Genomic DNA, 19,224 nt, shown 5'->3' on the forward strand with positions numbered 1-19,224 from the left:
TTCATAAATCAATAAACTTGTTATTTTAATAGTTTTTTTAACAATAAAAGATCAATTCCATTAAAAATTCTGAAAACAAAATTTACAAAATCTAAAATATATATTAAGTAATAAGAAAATTTACCTAAATTATGTAATAAATTTTATTAGTGACCTATATTTACATCATAAAATTTTGTAAACAACTTTATTCAAATTGTTGATAACAGACTGACCAATTGATCAATACTAGGTCTAACAGGGATTTCTTTTCGCACCTATACCAGAATTCTTTAAGTTAAAAATTCTTAAAATTGCTTAACAATATTTAATTATTAAGGGTTTATTTTTAAAAATGTTTATATAGTTTATAAATACAGTTTATTATTTATCCATTTTTTGAAATTTTTGTAGCATTGAAAAGTCAACTTGAATTATAAAATTACTATATTAATTGATTTTTGTTGAATTTTACATACTAACCATTACAGCAATAAATATAAAGTGTTTATTATCAGTTTATTATTATCTTACAGAAAATAATTAAAAGACTAAAATTAATGAATTTTATTTTTTATTTAAATTTTAAAAAAGACACAATAATACCTTGAGGAATATGTAGAATTGCTACTGTAAAACCTGCAATAATATCATTAATTAAATACTCTCTGCAGTTATATCTTGGTAACCAGGAAAGAACAGGAAACATTCTTAAAAATATTGATAAAACACAAGATGTTGAACATGTGCAATATGCTGATATCTTCTTAATACACTATAAAATGAAAAATATTACTAAAAATTATTAAATATTTTTTACAGAATAAAATGTAATTGAAATGAAACTTTTCCGACAAACAAATTATCACTGTTCAACTATAAACTTTTTTCAAAACAAATGTAGTTAATCTTTATATATAGTCTATATTTCGGAGTGCTAAATTCAAAAATGACATTAATTTCTTTAATAGGTTCTTGTTTTCATGTTATACAAGAAAACATAACTGAAATAGCCCTAAATCAAATGTTTCCCAAATGGCTTGGATGACTTAGCAATGCTGTTCTTATCACATGATCAGAGCTCATGAATATCACTAAATATAATGCATCTTGAAGAAGTTAAGGAAATGTTTCTGCACTGTTCAGTTTCTCTACAACTGCTTTCTGAATTGCATTCAAAATGCTCTGTATATGTATTGACAATCCATATAACTTTTGTTATATATGTGAAAAGTGATTTTTAGTTCAAGAAAATAATCATTATCTCTAGCAGTGAAAAGAGCATATTTCCTGTACTCTGCTTTTCAGATAGTGAGTGGACCAAGACAACCCTTGGACACCATGTGTGTTGAACAACATGTTCTTCAACTCTAAATGCATGGATGAATGGAATGAAAATTTGTCTTTTGCTGTGCCTATCATTTAGTATAAACAGACTAATCATTCAACATATATGCCACTTTTAAATGGTCCTCCCAAAGAAAGGTCTAAACTAGAAGAAAAATGGACTATTAAATATCTAAAATATACCATCTGCCAAGCAACTAGTGTTCAATGAAAAAGGTTTACCTATTCCTGATTCTCCAACTAACATTTCCACAAACAATGATAGTAAATTCTTATGAAGTACAGATGATACTCCAGAGGAACCTGCATAACAGCTACAGTTTCATTAGGTGAATCACACAAAATCATGAAGTGTGAACTAAGTGATCTTATAAGCAACTTGGAACTACCAAAGTGTAAAACAAAACTATTAGCTTCTCAACTGTAGTAACAGAATGTTCTTGCCAAAACAGTAATATTGTCTGCTTTTAAGACCTATCAGAAAAATCTTGGACTATTTTTCTACATTAATGATGACATGACATTCTGAATAAATGTTGAAGATTTGGACATTTCATATGAACCAGACAAATGGAAACTTTTTGCAGTCTCTTCCAAAACAAGTCTGAAGTATATTATTACATAATGATAATATGATGCCTTCGATCCCAGTTACATGCAGCCCAAGCCAATGAAAGTTATATCATTATGAACTATTCCAAGCAGCATAAACTATGGAAGACAAATAGCTGATAAGTAGTGATTTGAAAGTCATCACAATATATTTGAAAGTTGATCTGCAAGGCAAATGGGTATATCAAATATTTTATATGTGAGTAAGACATCAAACTAGTGTCTGCAACAAATGAAAAAAATGGCCTCACTAAAACTTTGTTGTGCCTGGCATGGAAAATATTGTATTTGAACCATTAATAAATCCCAGTAAAGTCTTGCTGTTACAATTACAAAGCTGAGGCTCAAGATAGCATTTGTAAAAGCAACAACCAAGATAGAGCATTTCAATACTTATGTGAAAAATTTCCAAGACTAAATACTGAGATCAGGCAAGGAACATTCATTAGTCCACAAATATACCAGCCCTTCAAAGACTTTGGCACAACAAGCATGTCTATTATATAAATTATGAATATGCAAACAGGAAAGGAAAATTTATGTAGAGTGTATTGAAAAAAAAATTAAAAGAAATTTTTTAAACATTTCTGAGATGTAAGATTAGACAATGATTTTTCTACAGCTTTTGCTCAAACTTCATCTGATGATAAAATATTGTTTTACATTTACTGCTATAGCAGTAAATGTAAAACAACCAATATTTTATTTATAGCTGTATATGTAAAATTTTATATAGTAGTAGGAATATATAATGCATAAAAACATTACAGATTAAGAAAATATAGAAATATAGATATGAATAAGGTTGAAACTCAGAGAATTTAATGAAATAGGTTTTATTAATCATTATTTAAAATATATATATATATATATATATAAAAACCAACAACTGCCGAATTATCGGGCTAGCAAATGGCTATAGTACTATTAATAATTTAAGTTAATTTGGTACTAGAGTTAGGCGTTAGGCGCCATCTCTTGCTAAATTTAATAATTAGAATTTTAATTAAATAATTTTAAATAAATTTAGGCTTAACTGGAAGAAAAGAATCGGCCCGAAGCGGGATTCGAACCCGCAACTTCGGCTATCCGTGCAGACACGTTACCAGTTACGCTACCCGGACCTTCGGTCCGATCCTCCCCTTCCAGTTGATATAAGATTACCGTACGACCATCGACGGCTATTACAATGCTGGCTGGGGACACATTAATTGCCCATGTCCTCCCAAAGGCACTCAACCGGCCATCGCAAACCCCGGCAAGGCGTATACATATAAACAACAACTAACCCGTTATATATAAAGACCAACAACTGCCAAATATTAATATTACTATAGCCATTTGCTAGCCCGATAATTCAGCAGTTGTTGGTCTTTATATATAACGGGTTAGTTGTTGTTTATTTATATATATATATATATATATATATATATAGATTTTATTACATGTGATGAATTTTATTTCATTTTGTTCTACATTTTGTTTATAAATTTTTGTTAGTTGAACTGTTTATTCAATATAATTTTATTTTGTATGTTGAAAATTTAAATTTAATTATTTTATAGTACAGAACAGGAGTCAGCAACCTTTTTGTTACTAAGGACACAATATAAATTTTAAAAACCATCAAAAACACAGGAAAAAAATCATAATGTTGCAATAAATAAACAAAATAATTGTTTTGAAAAATGTATATTTGTACAAAATAAAGATTATACATGCATGTAATAACTAAAAAATATAAATAAAAAGTACATACATAAAATGACACAAAATCAAATAAAATAAAATAACAGGTATATATATTTGTGTATTTGTGCTTGTGTGACTATGGTTCTAGAGGGCCATTGGAAATGACCATGGGTATCGTGTTGTTGACTACTGGTACAGAATATTTAGAATGTAGTACACACTGAAATATTTATTCAAAATTAGTTTGAAGGTTAATAAATAACTTTGTAATAAAAACTTAGAAGCAAATAAATTGCAAAATATTTTTCTAAATAAGACATATTTAGAAAACTTATAAGTACTTTTGTTTATATTAACTAATAAGTTAATATAAACAAAAATATAATTGAATATATTCTTGAAAAGAAAAAAAAAATATGAAAAATAATATAAATATGAAATATTTATTTATTATAAAATATCTACATATATACTATAGCTTTTTTATATTTTCTTTTATTTTATAATTTTTTTTATTGACAAACTATGCAAGCTTTTTTAGAAACTGTTAAATTTTAGATTTTTTCAGGTTTTATGTAAAATATCAATAATATAAAAGTTTTGTATCAGTGTGTTTTAAAATCATGATAATTAACAGTCTACATAAAATTTTTAAATGTCAATAAAGTGAGTATATTCATTTGTAAACAAACCTGAATAACTTGTTATATTTTTGAAATGAAAACACATTTAACTAAAACAAATTGCAAAATTCAACCTATTAAAGAATGTAATATATTGTTCAATCTCTTTTTATGCATTTTACTAAAAACAAAATTAAAACATATATATTCATAAAAGATTGAAAATAGTACAAATATATAATATATAATTCCCATATCAATAACTTACTTTCTGATGGATAGAATTATTACAGTTGCTCTTACGATAATTTTTTTCAATTTTTAATTGATCAATAATTTCTCTAAAAATTTGATATGATGCATTTTCAGTTGAACTGTTTATTCCTAATTCCAATGCATGAGCTAAATTTTCTTCGGAATGGCTGACATTATTATGTAACATATACGATGCAGAATATGCATTTTGGCAATCAGCAGATAAGGTCTCTTGAGAAGCATTCATTTCTTCTATTATATATATATGTTTGATTTATTTTATTCATTACAGTTTATTTACATAGATGATGGTAATTATCTGTAAAATAACATTGAATATAACAAAATTTATTTTTTATTAAATAATATATTTAAAACAAATTATTCTTTTTAATAAACAGACTACTAATATAAAAATTTATAAAACTTATGTAAAAATATTTTCATACTTTACTACATCATCAAATTTTTGTATATATTATGGCTTAAATGTAAAAGAAACAGCATTTCAGATTAAAAAAATATCATTAAATAGAACGTGTTCAGCAAATAATTAATTTATCACACTACACGTTTTGTGTTGCCGAGATAGTTTTGAATTAGTTAAGAAGCTTAGTTATTAGTTATTATTCTTAATCTTAAGCTTAGCTAATATAAAGATATAAGATTCAAGCTAATATTAATCTTAATCTTAACTCATCACTTATTATATAAGTGATGAGTTAAATAAGCACTTTAGAACCTCTAACTATAACTATCGATGGAAAAATAATTTGATTCTACCAAAAGTTAAGCACTGTTTTGGCCGAGATGCACCGATCTACCAACTCATATATAACTGGAATGCTTTAAAAGAATATAAAGATCTGAGAACTTATGGGCAATTTAAACAAATTGAAAAAAATTGAACAGTGTCTAGTTTTGTGTATTATTTATTTTTGTTGTTCTTTTTTTTTGTTTTGTTGATTGTTTATTTTTTTGGTATATGCATTTTTGTTAACACTTGAAAAGGCCAATGGCCTTTTCAAGTGTTAACAAAATAGTGTCATTTAGTTAAATAAATAAAAATACACATCATTTCTAGAAGCTAAATTAAGTAAAGGTAATATATCGTAAATATTTGGTTAAATATTAATCACTGCTAGTTTTAAATTAGTTTCGATGTGTCTGTTAGCTGGTTTCTTGTTTTAATTTTTACTAAATTCATTACGAAAAAACTATTCACATACATAAGTTGTAGAAAATAACGTTGGAATTTTTGCTGCATACTTCCTTAAGCTGGGAAATTGATATATCTACCTTTCAGTTATCATATCCTTATTGATTATTACCATCTCAAATTCATTAGTACTGTAACCCAATGAATTGCACTGACCCCTTATAGTTGGTTGGTTGGTTATGAGCTGATTGGGCTTGAGCTACTAGACTATGCACATAGCACTGGCATAATAGTAGTGGTTGGACAGTTGAACAGTGGCGTGCTGTGGCATTTGATGATAGGAAAGCTGTCTTTCTGTAAGAAGCCGACTTACAGGGGCAATCAATTAATTGCGCGTCAGGGCCCGTTCGTATTCGTTTGTTCGATAAGCCAGTAAAAACCGTATACTTCTTTAAGTGTATTTTTAATAGATTATCTGACGTACTTAATAAATAACATAAGAAAGTTCAATATAATTACTTCTTAGATTCAATAAATTCCCTATGCCCTCTAAATGCCAATTCTTGCTTCGAGAAAAAACATATAACATTTATTAATTTAGATATATCTATTAATCGTAATTATCTTGTTATAATTTTCAATATTTATTTTATATTGTCTGCCAATGTTAAATTCTATTCTATTTTGATTTCCAAATTGCTTCAATTTTACGAAAGAATCGTCATTCGTCATAAATTTTATCGTCAAAATGTCGAAATTTTTTTGTTGACGTATTTATATTTAATTTAGGCATCAATCTTTCTCTTTTAATAATGTTTTCTTTTTCATTATATGGTATTGAGCCTAAACTTTTTTAAAATAAAGTTTTGAATCACTAGCCACGATATAAGGGCTAAAATTAAAATTATAAAAGAAAACTTACTTGGTAAAACAAAATGTATGATGGATATACATACCTAATACAAAAATTCTTCAATTGTATGAATATACTTTTAAAGAAACTTATAATTAAATATAACTTTGTGAAGAAACATACATAAAAATAACAAAATATTCTTTACTTTAAATCTTAAAACAATCCACTTAGTGAAATAGCTCCCTGCGAGTGGCTAATGAATGGAATCAGACGCATTCTGGTAGTGTGCGGCACGTGCATGCACGCAGGCTGCCAAATCCCGAGGGTGCCGATACCGGTCAATGTCAAATGCCTCTTTTGTCGCATCACTAGTATATCTCAAAGGACCCTCCAGAGCTGTTGTAAATTCTAAACGTTTCTCGCCATAGATGTAAATATGTTAAACTTAATAGTCATTTGTTTTCTAACTACCGTAATTCGTTTTAGTACCAGGCGTGCACGGAAATCAGTTTCCCACTGTACTGAGCTAGTGATTGGTTCGGTTAAGCTTTTGTTTAAGTAAAATTCTGGCTATTTCAGCAGGGTTTTATTTATATCCCCATTCCCTAATCTCTTAATTATTTAACTACTTCTTAGTAGAAATAAGTCAAAACCGGTTACTTTGTACTTGAATATCTGTAGTCTTGAGAAAAAAGTGGAAAGAAATTTTTATGACAACGGATATATAAATCGTAAATTTAAGGAAAATAAATTCTAGAGCTTTTTTTTTTTTTGTACCATTGTATGTCTCATTCATTAAATTTGGTTGTAAATGATGCTGCCAAAGTAACAGTTAATTTTTTAACACTGTACTATAATTGTACACGTTTTTTCTGCATCCCCTTACAGATGGGATGTACTAAATTGTAATATCACCGGTTTAACATTGAAATACGTAAGTAATATAAGATGGGAGAGCAGAATAAACGCAGAATAAATATATCAAATATTTTAATGGATTTTTTTTTTAAACTCCTGTCAACTATACAGAACTATCATAAAAACATGTCAGTAAATTCCTATCGGTTGGGTTAAGTTATAAATCTAGTCTAGGGTGGGCAACCTTTTTTATAACATGGGCCAGAATAAATTTTACGTTTTTTCCGCGGGCCGTAGTAGTTAATTGACACCTTCTTGTGACTTGTAATTTTTTTAGTTTGCAAATATGAAATAAATAAATAAAAAGTTAATTACTACATTTATTTCTCTTATCGTTTTCGAAAATTACAAAGAATTGGAAAAATAACTATTAATTAGTTATTTTTCCAATTTAATAATCTAGTAAAGATCTCGCGGGCCGGATAGAAACTTTTCACAAGCCGTAGCTGGCCCGCGGGCTGGGGGTTGCCCGCCGTTGATCTAGTCTACTCATGATTCACATAATCGGGCGAGGGCGGCTGAACATCTAGCAGGCAGGCGGCTAACAGCCCACAACCGGTCCGGGATATAAAATTAGAAGCTTTATGCCTGTGTTGCTTCTACCAGCTAAACCGTGATGTTGGTGCTCTGTAAACCGCATGTGCCAATGCCTATATAATCTGGCTGATTGGAAACTGACCCGGTTTCGACATTCCTTCCGCCACCGAATTATTCGAATATACAATAGCAATCTTATCGTTTTTTTTTACATGTAGTATAGAAATTTCTAAAAGATACATAATGCAGTTATAATAAAATATTAATTTTAATTAATGCGAAGTACGTTAAAATATGAAAATTTATATTTTATAAAATACAAGGGAAGGTCATTGGAAGGTGGAAGCAGCGCTTCCATCGCTTCGAATGACGGCATGCCACTGCAGTTGAACTACCTATGGTATTAATTAACCCCAAGATAGTTGTTCCACCTATTGTCTATTTTCATACATTTATCAAATTATTATTTCTGCTTTTTTCTTTATTATTGCAATATGTTCAAATAATTTTCTTTTTAATGTATTCTTTTCTTTTTTAATTATTTTTATAGTTTTTATTAATTTTGCATCCATATTTACTGCAATGTTGATTGACTGTCGAAAAATCACTATTACTGTATAGCTTTAATGTGTTCTTGTATACAGGTTTTTAATTGTCAACTGATTTTCCATATGTAAATATTCAGATTTTTACAATTACAATTGAATTTATACACCACATACTGTTCAATATACCACACCACTGTTCAAAAGTACTATTAATTGTTTCTATTCTCTAATCTTTTTTTTATTATTAATCCAAGACATTATAGTATTAGTGCATTCTGGAATTAATTGGATATCATAATTTATCAATATTGTCTTCATTCTTTCAAAAATGTCTTTTATATATGGCTTTTCAGATGTCTGGCATTCTCATTTTTTCTCTGATTGTTTCTTGGATTTTCAGTTTGGGATTTTAACCAATTTTTAATCATCTTTTTTGGATATACATTCATTATGTAAATGTTTATAATTTTAGATATTTCTTCCTGTTTTATTTCTTCATTAATGTTCCTGTGTTAAATTTTGTCTATATATGAGGGTCATTCTAGAAGTAAGGAATGTTTGTCTCTCTAGATATTTTTATTTAACATAATGAAACAAAACTTATCTTACAACACACGATACCTTAGCTATTTTTCTGCGTAGTCGCCATACAAATTTAAACATTTGTCATAGCGTATCACCAGCTTTTCTATGCCTTCTGCACACTCAGTTACTGCCAAGTTCTTGAACCAGTCATTAATGACCTCTTTCAATTTGTTGTCACTTCCATAGTGATTCTCAATCAAAAAAGTCTTCAATTTGGAAAAAAGATGGTAATCACTCCGAGCCAAGTCCTGGCTATAAGGAAAATGTTCAAAAACTTCACGCTTAAACTCCATAAGCAAGTTCCTCGTCAATGCAGCAGCAATAACGCACATCTGCATGTTGCTGGACTTCGAGCCAGGACTTGGCTCGAAGTGATTACCGTCTTTTTTCCAAATTGAAGACTTTTTTGATTGAGAATCACTATGGAAGTGACAACAAACTGAAAGAGGCCATTAATGGGATGGTTTAAGAACTTGGCAGTAACTGAGTGTGCAGAAGGCATAGAAAAGCTGGTGATACGCTATGACAAATGTTTAAATTTGTATGGCGACTACACAGAAAAATAGCTAAGGTATCGTGTGTGTTGTAAAATAAGTTTTGTTTCATTATCTTAAATGAAAATATCTAGAGAGACAAATGTTTTTTACTTTTAGAATGACCCTCGTGCGTATTAAAAGTAGTTTTCTTTATATATTCTGGTATTTCAGAATAATAATTTATTTTATGAACATTGCATTCTTTTTCATGTTTTTGTATAATTAATTTATCATTTTTTCTCTTTATTGTTATATTTTAAAATGGTATCATATTATTATTATTTTTTTCCTATCTCAAACTGTATATCTGAACCTATCTTATTAATACTATCTACAACATTATTTATATTAACTGTAAAAGTCCGCTTTTAGCGTCCTAGGTCGAAAAGCCACGCTATCGAGATAATTAGTCCCACCTGGCAGTGGGGCCATAAACGGCCGGAAAGAACAAAAGGAGTAGCGTCTCCGTATGGTCGACCCACACGTCAATGTGTTTGCCACGTGTGGGTCGACTTGAATAACGTAAACAAGGGACGGACGCGATTGTAAGCTACGTCGTCGGGCGTAGGGCGGACGTCTTTGGAAGCCTTGTAGGGCGGACGTCTTTGGACGGCCAATCAGATTCTTCTTTTCCCAGGGGAAAAGAAGAATCTGATTGGCCGCAAGTTGTCGCCGTAGAATCCCTTAAATTGTAAGGATGGCGAGAGAAACAGGGAGAAAGGGCGAGAGACCGGATACGTGGTAGTCTCTGACACTAGGGAAACCTTTGAGGTGTATAGAGAGAGCGTTCTCCTCTTAGAAAGTCCTCTGAGAAGGGTTAGTGCAGAGACAGGACGGCCACGCGGTTGAGTCATCTCTGAAAAGCGACCTGAGTTCCCCGAAGTCTAACAGTCCCCAATAGACAAGCCGATGTGAGATACCACATCCTTGTTGCATAGTGTATGTATTGTTGTCGAACTTGTACATCCTGTAAATATTTGTTGTGTAAATAAACTGTATATATTCACTTGCTGAGTGTGGAGGTGTAGCTTTCCTTGAACCATCGTACGGACGTTCTCGAGTCATAAAGACCAACTCGAGACAGATCATCGTAAAGATCGTAACGGCTCACGTAAGGATCTTCACTTTAACTATATTAGCGAGGTTGAGGCCGAAGTTTTCAACGCAAAAACGTGTATGTCGGATGTTCAGTACCACTTTCCTGTAAGCCTAGAAGTTTGGTAATGGCCTTTGGAATGTCAAGCATGATTTCACTGACTTTCCAAAATGCCATTGCCAAACTTCTAGGCTTACAGGAAAGCAGCACCTGAACGTCCAATGTACATGTTTTCGCATTGAAAACTTCATCCTCAATTTCGCTATTATTTTCATATATAACATTACTATCATCTACATATCTGTTATATAGAACAATTCCTGGTATTTGACTAATGTGTCTGTCATATTCTAGCATGCACAGTTCTGCCGATATCAAAGCTATCCTGGATCCCATAGGGAGGCCTTACATTTGAGTGTACCATATTTCATCACTTATAGTGGTTATTTTGGATAATAAAAATCACAAATGTAATTAGCCACTTTGGAAAATTTATACTCTAACGTATTTATAATTCTATTCAATTCTATTTGAAGATATTGAGGGATACATGATTTTAATATCTGTAGTGATGCTATCCTGAATTGAGGCTTAATATCTATTCATTTCAATTTATTTAGTAATCTATCTATATTTTTAATGCTAATATCTGATATAGTGAATTCATTTAGCTTATTTTTTACAAAAGATTCCAGTTTATATAAGCATATTATCCACTAATGGTCTGTAGTTAATTGGATCTTTGTGTGTTTTCACTCTAATTTTTATAGTTGGTGGTCTACAACCTAAAATACTTATATACTTTCCTTCATCTTTTGTTATTAATTGTTTTCTTATCAACTTAACTGTGTATTTCTTTAATTCTTGTTGTATTCCCTTCTTTGGATATTGTAAGTGAGAATATTTACAAAAAATGTTCTAGATTTTTGTAAATATTCTCACTTTCAATATTTTTAATAATTGTATTAAATTGATCTATAATCAATATGACTAATTGTTTTGATTTGTCCACATTCACCATTATTAGATTATGTGATCTCAAAAAAAAACCACTTTTTTTTCATATCATTTTTAAATTTATAGATTTCTTTCCTTTGCTTATTTGGTACTTTATATCCTATTATTATATCAACACTAAATCTGGAACCTGTTACCAGTGCAAATCATGTGAAAAAACCTTTCTTCACTAATGTTTTTGAACTTTTTAAAATATTCCTTCCTCAGGTTAAAAATTCAATGGAATGCTTCAAAAAATAGAATGTAAAGATTTAAAACAAAATCGAATGCTTGCTTAACAAAACTCATTGTGATGGGCATGCACAGTCGTGCATGGATGTTGATATTTAAAGGCCACTGTCAATAAGGGCCTGCCATGCTACAGATAGATAAGTTCATCTTTCCTGTTGATACAGGTGGTCACATGGCTAGCCCTGTAGACGGATATGGCTTCTAGCCATTTTAGATGTTCTAGGTGGGGTATAGTGACTATGATGTTGGCCTTGTCAAATTCTGCCTCGATGTCAGAATCAGATTAGGGATTGCAATTGCTGGATCCCTCATCCAGCAATCCAGCTGGATCCAGCGCATTCTTCGGCCTGCTGGATCCAGCACTTGGTGCTGGATCCAGCGTTGCGGATCCGCAAATACTCAATTAACTTTCTAAATAATTGCGCAAAAGTCTACGTCGTCGCGTTGCCGCTTTGCTAACTACTAGACTGCTACTAATTACTTACTCACTACTTTACTAACACTAATATTTAAATTACTTATAAATAAACTATACCTTAATCAATCCAGCAAAATTTAATAAAATAATAACGTATTCCCTTTTAACGATCTTCCTCAGTTACAAAAAAATACAACATTAACTATAGAACATAAAATGTGTTTGGAATAAATATAAAAATAATAGTGCTTAATTACATCCCATTTTTTTAAAACAAGATACATAGACGTACTGCCAGGTCTGATAATTTTCGTATTGTATACCGACGTAATTCCACTGTTTTCAAACTTTTAAGAAACGATAAAAAGAAAGAGGATCGGAATTCAACAACGGGTATATATTCGGTGCCTTTACACGACCAACGTTTCAATTCCAAGCTTGTTTATGTGGGTGCAACGATGCGCAGTTTAAAACAAAGGCTCAAGAACACAAATATACAATCAGTACGAACCTTGACAACACTGCGCTGGCATCATACGCAAGACAGAATGATGTTAACGTCCAATGGGATCAAGCGGCAATTATAAAAACGACGACAAATAGGCAAACGGTCAAACATCTTTAGAGATTGGAAATCTGCAAGGTGCACATGACAACTGGTTGTATAAACCATAGAGATGCTGTTATTAACGGACAATGCTGGTTTCGTTGGATTTTATATACAGGGTGTTTTTTTTTTAAACTGACGGTACTCAGAGACATCTGTAGAGCAATCTAACAGCCGGACTGTCGCCAAATTTGGGAGAGTGACTAAGGACGACATGGGAAAGAGATTCCGTGACAAAAAAAGTAGTACCCAAATTTGCCGGTTGGGTGGATTTGGCGCTGTTGTAGCAAAACAGCTAAGAATCTGCATGAAATCCAGCTGCAATTAACAAACACACGAATGAATAATCGGACAGCGGTTTCAGTGTAATAACGAAAGTTTAATTAATCAGCAAATAACCTTCTCCCTTCTTCAATGTGATCACCGTCCTGCTGGACAACTCATTGCATCCTGAACACCGTGTTCTCTATGGCCAATGTAACATGTCCGCAGGAATGTTCATCACAGTTCGAGAAATGTTGTCCTTCAAAGTCATCTAGTTTGGGACACTACCAAGATAGACCTTGGACTTTAAGTAACCCCACAGGAAAAAGTAACATGGGGTTAGATCCGAGGAGCGAGGCGGCCATGCAAGTGGAAAAAAGTGACTGATGACCCTTTCTTCAGTGAAGTGCTGCTGGTAGCTTTTTCGCTACAACAGCGCCAAATCCTCCTCTACCGGCGAATTTAGATACTACTTTTTTCTTCGCAGAATCTTCCACGAAGAAAAAAAGTAGTACCTAAATTCTGTCTCTTTTCCATGTCATCCTTAGTCACTCTCCCAAATTTGGCGACAGTCCGGCTGTTAGATTGCTCTACAGACGTTTCTGAGTACCGTCAGTTAAAAAAAAAAACACCCTGTATATATTTTTTCCGCTATTTATTTTGTTTATTTATCTATATTTTGTCCGTTTGGGCGTTTTCCGTTAATTTTTATATTTATTCCGAACACATTTTATGTTCTATATTTAATGTTCTATTTTTTTTGTAACCGAGGAAGATCGTTAAAAACGATTGAAAACGTTATTATTTTATTAAATTTTGCTGGATTGATAAAGGTGTAGTTTATTTAACTTATTCTACTTCCAGTACATAGTTTTATATACTGTACTTATAAATAACTACAGACTAATATGTAGAGCCTATATATGAAAACTGGTAAGACTGATAGTCACTTAGCCACTGATTATTCGTCTTTACATTATTATAATATATTAATATAAATTAAACAGTAGAATTACCTTTGCTATTATTTAACTTAAAGATTACATTATAATTATAATCTAACTAAACATTTAAAGTTAATTATCTCTATCTCAAGTGTTAAACCGAACCAAACTTAAGTTTACTACCTAAACGTGTAAGAAGTTTTACTGATTTATAGTGACCAGTCTAAATAATAAAAGCTTCTTAAGTATTTTTTTAAAATGTTTTATTTCATTAAAAAAACAAAACATAAATTGCAGGATAGATAGACAGATAACACTTTATTGCAGCAAAAATACATCCGCGCTGGATCCAGCTGGAATAATTTCAATCCAGCAAAAATCCAGCTGGATTCAAAACACTGCTGGATTGCAATCCCTAAATCAGATGCATAGGTGGCCAGGGCAGTGGTGTGTCACCCATGTTGAAGGTCTGCTTGGTGCTCACAGATTTAGTGTTGATTTCACCCCCGGTGTTAAGGTGATATTGAGTTTCTTATTTATTATTATATTTTGTAGTTTTTCCATTACTTCCATTTGGTGCTTGTCATCTATATTTTTCACAACACGTTCTATAACTACTACTAAATTTTCTTTTAGAACTTCAGTGGGACTATTGTAATCAATCCCCTTCTTTAGAACATTCATTTTTTTTATTTGGTATTTTTATATTGGTATGATTGAGCAATATAAAATATTATTTTCTATATAATATTCTATGTATGTGTAATAAAGTATATTTGTATTACATAACTTAAAAAAAAGGTATTATAAGCTTATTGTTAAATCTCATATAATGTTAATGCAATTTACCTTTTTAAGTTAATTTTTTTCCTAAGTGAGAAATTCATTTTAGGCAAATACCAATCAATAGATAACTTCAAAAGTTTACAATTAACTGAATCTATTACTAGTTTTAATCAAACAAATCTAAATTTGTTTAAATTCAAAACAAAAAAAAAAATAGATTTTTAGATTTAGAAAATTTAATAACTTTATTAACTTACACAATAATGATGCATTGATAACTTACAATTAAAAAAAAAGACAAACTTAAATACCATAAGTTACTTAATTTTGTTATTTAAAAAATAATGTGAAAGAATAATCTTTATAAGTAACTATTATAGAATATGAAATATTTAACTTAAATAGCAAAGTATTAGATAATTAACACATCTGCAACATTGTGTATCACTGGTGAAACATTTTCATCTTTCACTTTAGCTATCATAATTTACCAGTGACATATCATCACAATGCTATTTACACAGTGCTATTTAGTTAGATTATATTAGTCTTTTATATTAGAAGTTTATCTTTGGTATTTGGCCATACACAAAGCATCTTTACTGTTCTACACTATTTTTGGAGAAGCAAAACTTCTTTTTATGATACAAATGATATATGAAGTTGAAATTTTACTGAATGTAGTTATGTTGCAAAGCAGGCTTCTCTAGCTTCTGACATTCCAAACAGAGAGAACAGAGGAATATACAGATCAATTATTATTATACTGTATCAAGTACTGAATCTATTACTAGTTTTTTTTGTTTTGAATTTAAACAAATTTAGATTTGTTTGATTAAAACTAGTAATAGATTCATAGTAAAGTTATTAAATTTTCTAAATCTAAAAATCTATTTTTTTTTTTTGTTTTGAATTTAAACAAATTTAGATTTGTTTGATTAAAACTAGTAATAGATTCTGTACTTGATACAGTATAATAATAATTGATCAAATTGTCAAATTGAAGAGGGACCACTTGTCAAACTGAGAGGGACCACTTGTCAAACTGAAGAGGGACCACTTGTCAAATTGAAGAGAAGTCTGCCTCTTGGGCAGACTTCTCTTCAATTTGACAAGTGGTCCCTCTTGGGCAGACTTGTCTTCAATTTGATTAATAATAATCTCGCCATTGGACGGAGTGATCAACAAAAAGAAATTTTAAGGTACCCTCGCCTAAGTAAAATACATTGCAGTGAGTAGCAGTGTAATGAATAATTTGGTTTGCCATGTATTTTACTCAAGTAGTATACTCCATACAGTATAGTATTATTTGATCTGTATATTCATAAATATTGGACTAAATTATTATTCATTATAGTAAAATCCTAAGTAAAACATTTTACATACATTCTAATATTTTTCTGTAAATTATAAAAGGTTGCATAAATGTCTAGACCAGGAGTCGGCAACTTTTCAGCAGCATTGTGCCGAACGTAAGTTATAGTGTTACTCCGAATGCAACACAATTCTACCAAGTTTATTATATGTTATCAAAATTAGTCTGAATCAAATTGAAGACAAGTCTGCCCAAGAGGGACCACCATTTATTTTGCGTTCCAGGCTAAAAACATACACATATGGTGACAGGCCTTCCTTTTTAGGCTTCATGTCGCCAGAGGTAAAAAAGTCCTTTAAAGAAAACACAAACATCCAGTTAAAACTAAAAGGAGTCGATGACACACAGACGTCTTACTCTTCAACCATCCAGCCAGTGGGTGTTTCCGCTTTTTATCTGCTGGAACAGGCACTGGAAAATGCAAATTTTGAAGCTGCGCCCTGGCGACAGTACCTTAAAATTTCTTTTTGTTGATCCCTCCGTCCAATGGCGAGATTATTATTAATCAAATTGAAGAGGGACCACTTGTCAAACTGAGAGGGACCACTTGTCAAACTGAAGAGGGACCACTTGTCAAATTGAAGAGAAGTCTGCCTCTTGGCAGACTTCTCTTCAATTTGACAAGTGGTCCCTCTTGGGCAGACTTGTCTTCAATTTGATTAATAATAATCTCGCCATTGGACGGAGTGATCAACAAAAAGAAATTTTAAGGTACCCTCGCCAGGGTGCAGCTTCAAAATTTGCATTTTCCAGCGCCTGTTCCAGCAGATAAAAAGCGGAAACACCCACTGGCTGGATGGTTGAAGAGTAAGACGTCTGTGTGTCATCGACTCCTTTTAGTTTTAACTGGATGTTTGTGTTTTCTTTAAAGGACTTTTTTACCTCTGGCGACATGAAACCTAAAAAGGAAGGCCTGTCGCCTTATGTGTATGTTTTTAGTCTGAAACGCAAAATAAATGGTGGTCCCTCTTGGGCAGACTTGTCTTCAATTTGATTAATAATAATCTCGCCATCGGATGGAGGGATCAATCAAAATTAGTCTGGTTATGACAGACTTCAAAAATGTATAATTTTAAAGTTACGTTATTACTTGAATTATGTTCTTACACATGAAGCGCTTGCATAACACATAGATGGCAAAACAGAGCGTAAACACATGCACCGTAATGGAAATACAAATGAGAGATTTGTTTTTAATGAACCATGGTCTTCACCAAACGACGACTTCCATTTAAATGTGTAATTAATAATTAAAATATAATTTTTGCATTTCTATTCAATCAGAATGCCACTGAAAATCATCCCGCGTGCCATAGATTGCCAACCCCTGGTTTAGGCAATCATTCGGGGTAAAATTTTACCTATGTGCACCGTCACGACGGCACTCATGACCGTTCATGCTCCCGACAGACTCCTCCCAAAGGGGAGCTGCCGATCGTTTAACATCACTAGTTATTGATGTGTGTGTTCAAAAACTACCATGAATCAATAACTAGTGACGTTAAACAATCGGTGGCTTCCCTCTGGGAGGAGTCCGTCAGGAGCACAAAGTTGCAATCGCCACCACGACGGTGCATAGGTAAAATTATACCTCATTTGGACCACTTGGGATGAAGAATTTCGTTTTGTTTTACACAACTCCCACGTAAAACGAAACCATAGTGAATTAATTACGTTATTAAGTTACTCGTGTCAAAATTACATTTCTCGCCCATTTCTCGTTCCTGGACGCATTAAATAAGTAAGATAATGAAAGACCGAATTTGAAATTTATTTCAACATAAGCCATCGCTAAATATCGATGTAAATAATTGCAATCGAAATTTTTGGAAAGTTCTCCTATTTACGTTAACGAAGATTTCATTTAAAAATGAATAATTTAAAAATTCATCAACCTAAAATTTTAATTTCGTTTACCGCCATCAATTTTAATTACCTTTACTAAAAATATAGATTCAGTTAGACTATTATATTTAAAGATGTTGAGATATTTTTTTAATAAATATTTGATTTATATCATAATATTCAGTTTATAATTATTAAAAACAATATTATTTTGCACATACATACTCATATGTTCGTCTGCTCGACGTAAAAACCGATACTTAAAATTGTTATTGCCAAATTTCTTGAAATTTCACCGAGAAACAGTGATGCGGAATACCGCCCAATTATAGCGCAAAATGTATGTGATTAATAACCACATTATTTGTTTTAATTAGTTAATAATATATTGAAATTGTTAATAAATATATATAAAAATTTTATATGCTTTTGAAACAAATTAGTTTGATTTTTTTTTTAATTAGCTATTATGGAGAACCTAGGATCGAATCCGAATGGGCAGATAAACCCAAGAAATTCTCCAGAGGGGGTCCATCCGCGTATATTGAGCACCATCCCTCAGTCGTTCATGACGGCCAGATTAAGGTGGCAGCCTACCGCTCTGGGGGATCCGGGATCGAATCCGGACGGGTCGAAAAATACCCAAGAATTTTTCGGCGTGATCCGTTCGGATATGTCGGGCCCCCTTCCCTCACCACCCGGTCACCCCGTTGTGGGCCTGGCCGAACCCATAATGGGTTTGCTAAAAGAGGTCTTCTTAGTGCCCACAGGGCGAAAAGAGTTTAAAAGAATAAGAAACACCTAGCTGTCTTGTTGACTTAGCTGAACTCTTAATGGGATAAAAAGGCCTCTTGGCGCCCTCAAGGAAGAAAGAGTTCTTTAAGAAGCCTGGTGCGCTATTAAAACGATTTATAACGGAAGTGCGAAGAAATTATACAAGTGTCATATACAGTATTTTCAGTTTTGCTCACGCTGTATTAGAAAAGTGTATTTT

At 31.6% G+C, this 19,224-nt stretch overlaps 1 protein-coding gene across 1 annotated transcript in view; it reads right to left on the reverse strand.

The window, feature by feature from the left end:
- LOC136981412 (prestin-like) overlaps positions 1 to 18,479 on the reverse strand; it is a 66,836-nt gene extending 48,357 nt beyond the window's left edge. Inside the window, exons 1-3 of the mRNA XM_067277730.1 lie at positions 18,456 to 18,479; positions 4,522 to 4,827; positions 586 to 754 (exon numbers count right to left, since the gene is read on the reverse strand). Coding sequence (XP_067133831.1) covers positions 586 to 754; positions 4,522 to 4,755 — 403 coding nt within the window. The 5' untranslated portion in view covers positions 4,756 to 4,827; positions 18,456 to 18,479. The remainder of the gene's footprint in view (positions 1 to 585; positions 755 to 4,521; positions 4,828 to 18,455) is intronic.
- Positions 18,480 to 19,224: the final 745 nt, after the last annotated feature.

Source organism: Centruroides vittatus, unplaced genomic scaffold (genome assembly GCF_030686945.1).
Source record: "Centruroides vittatus isolate TY-2023 unplaced genomic scaffold, ASM3068694v2 contig_754, whole genome shotgun sequence".
Lineage (NCBI taxonomy): Eukaryota > Metazoa > Arthropoda > Arachnida > Scorpiones > Buthidae > Centruroides > Centruroides vittatus.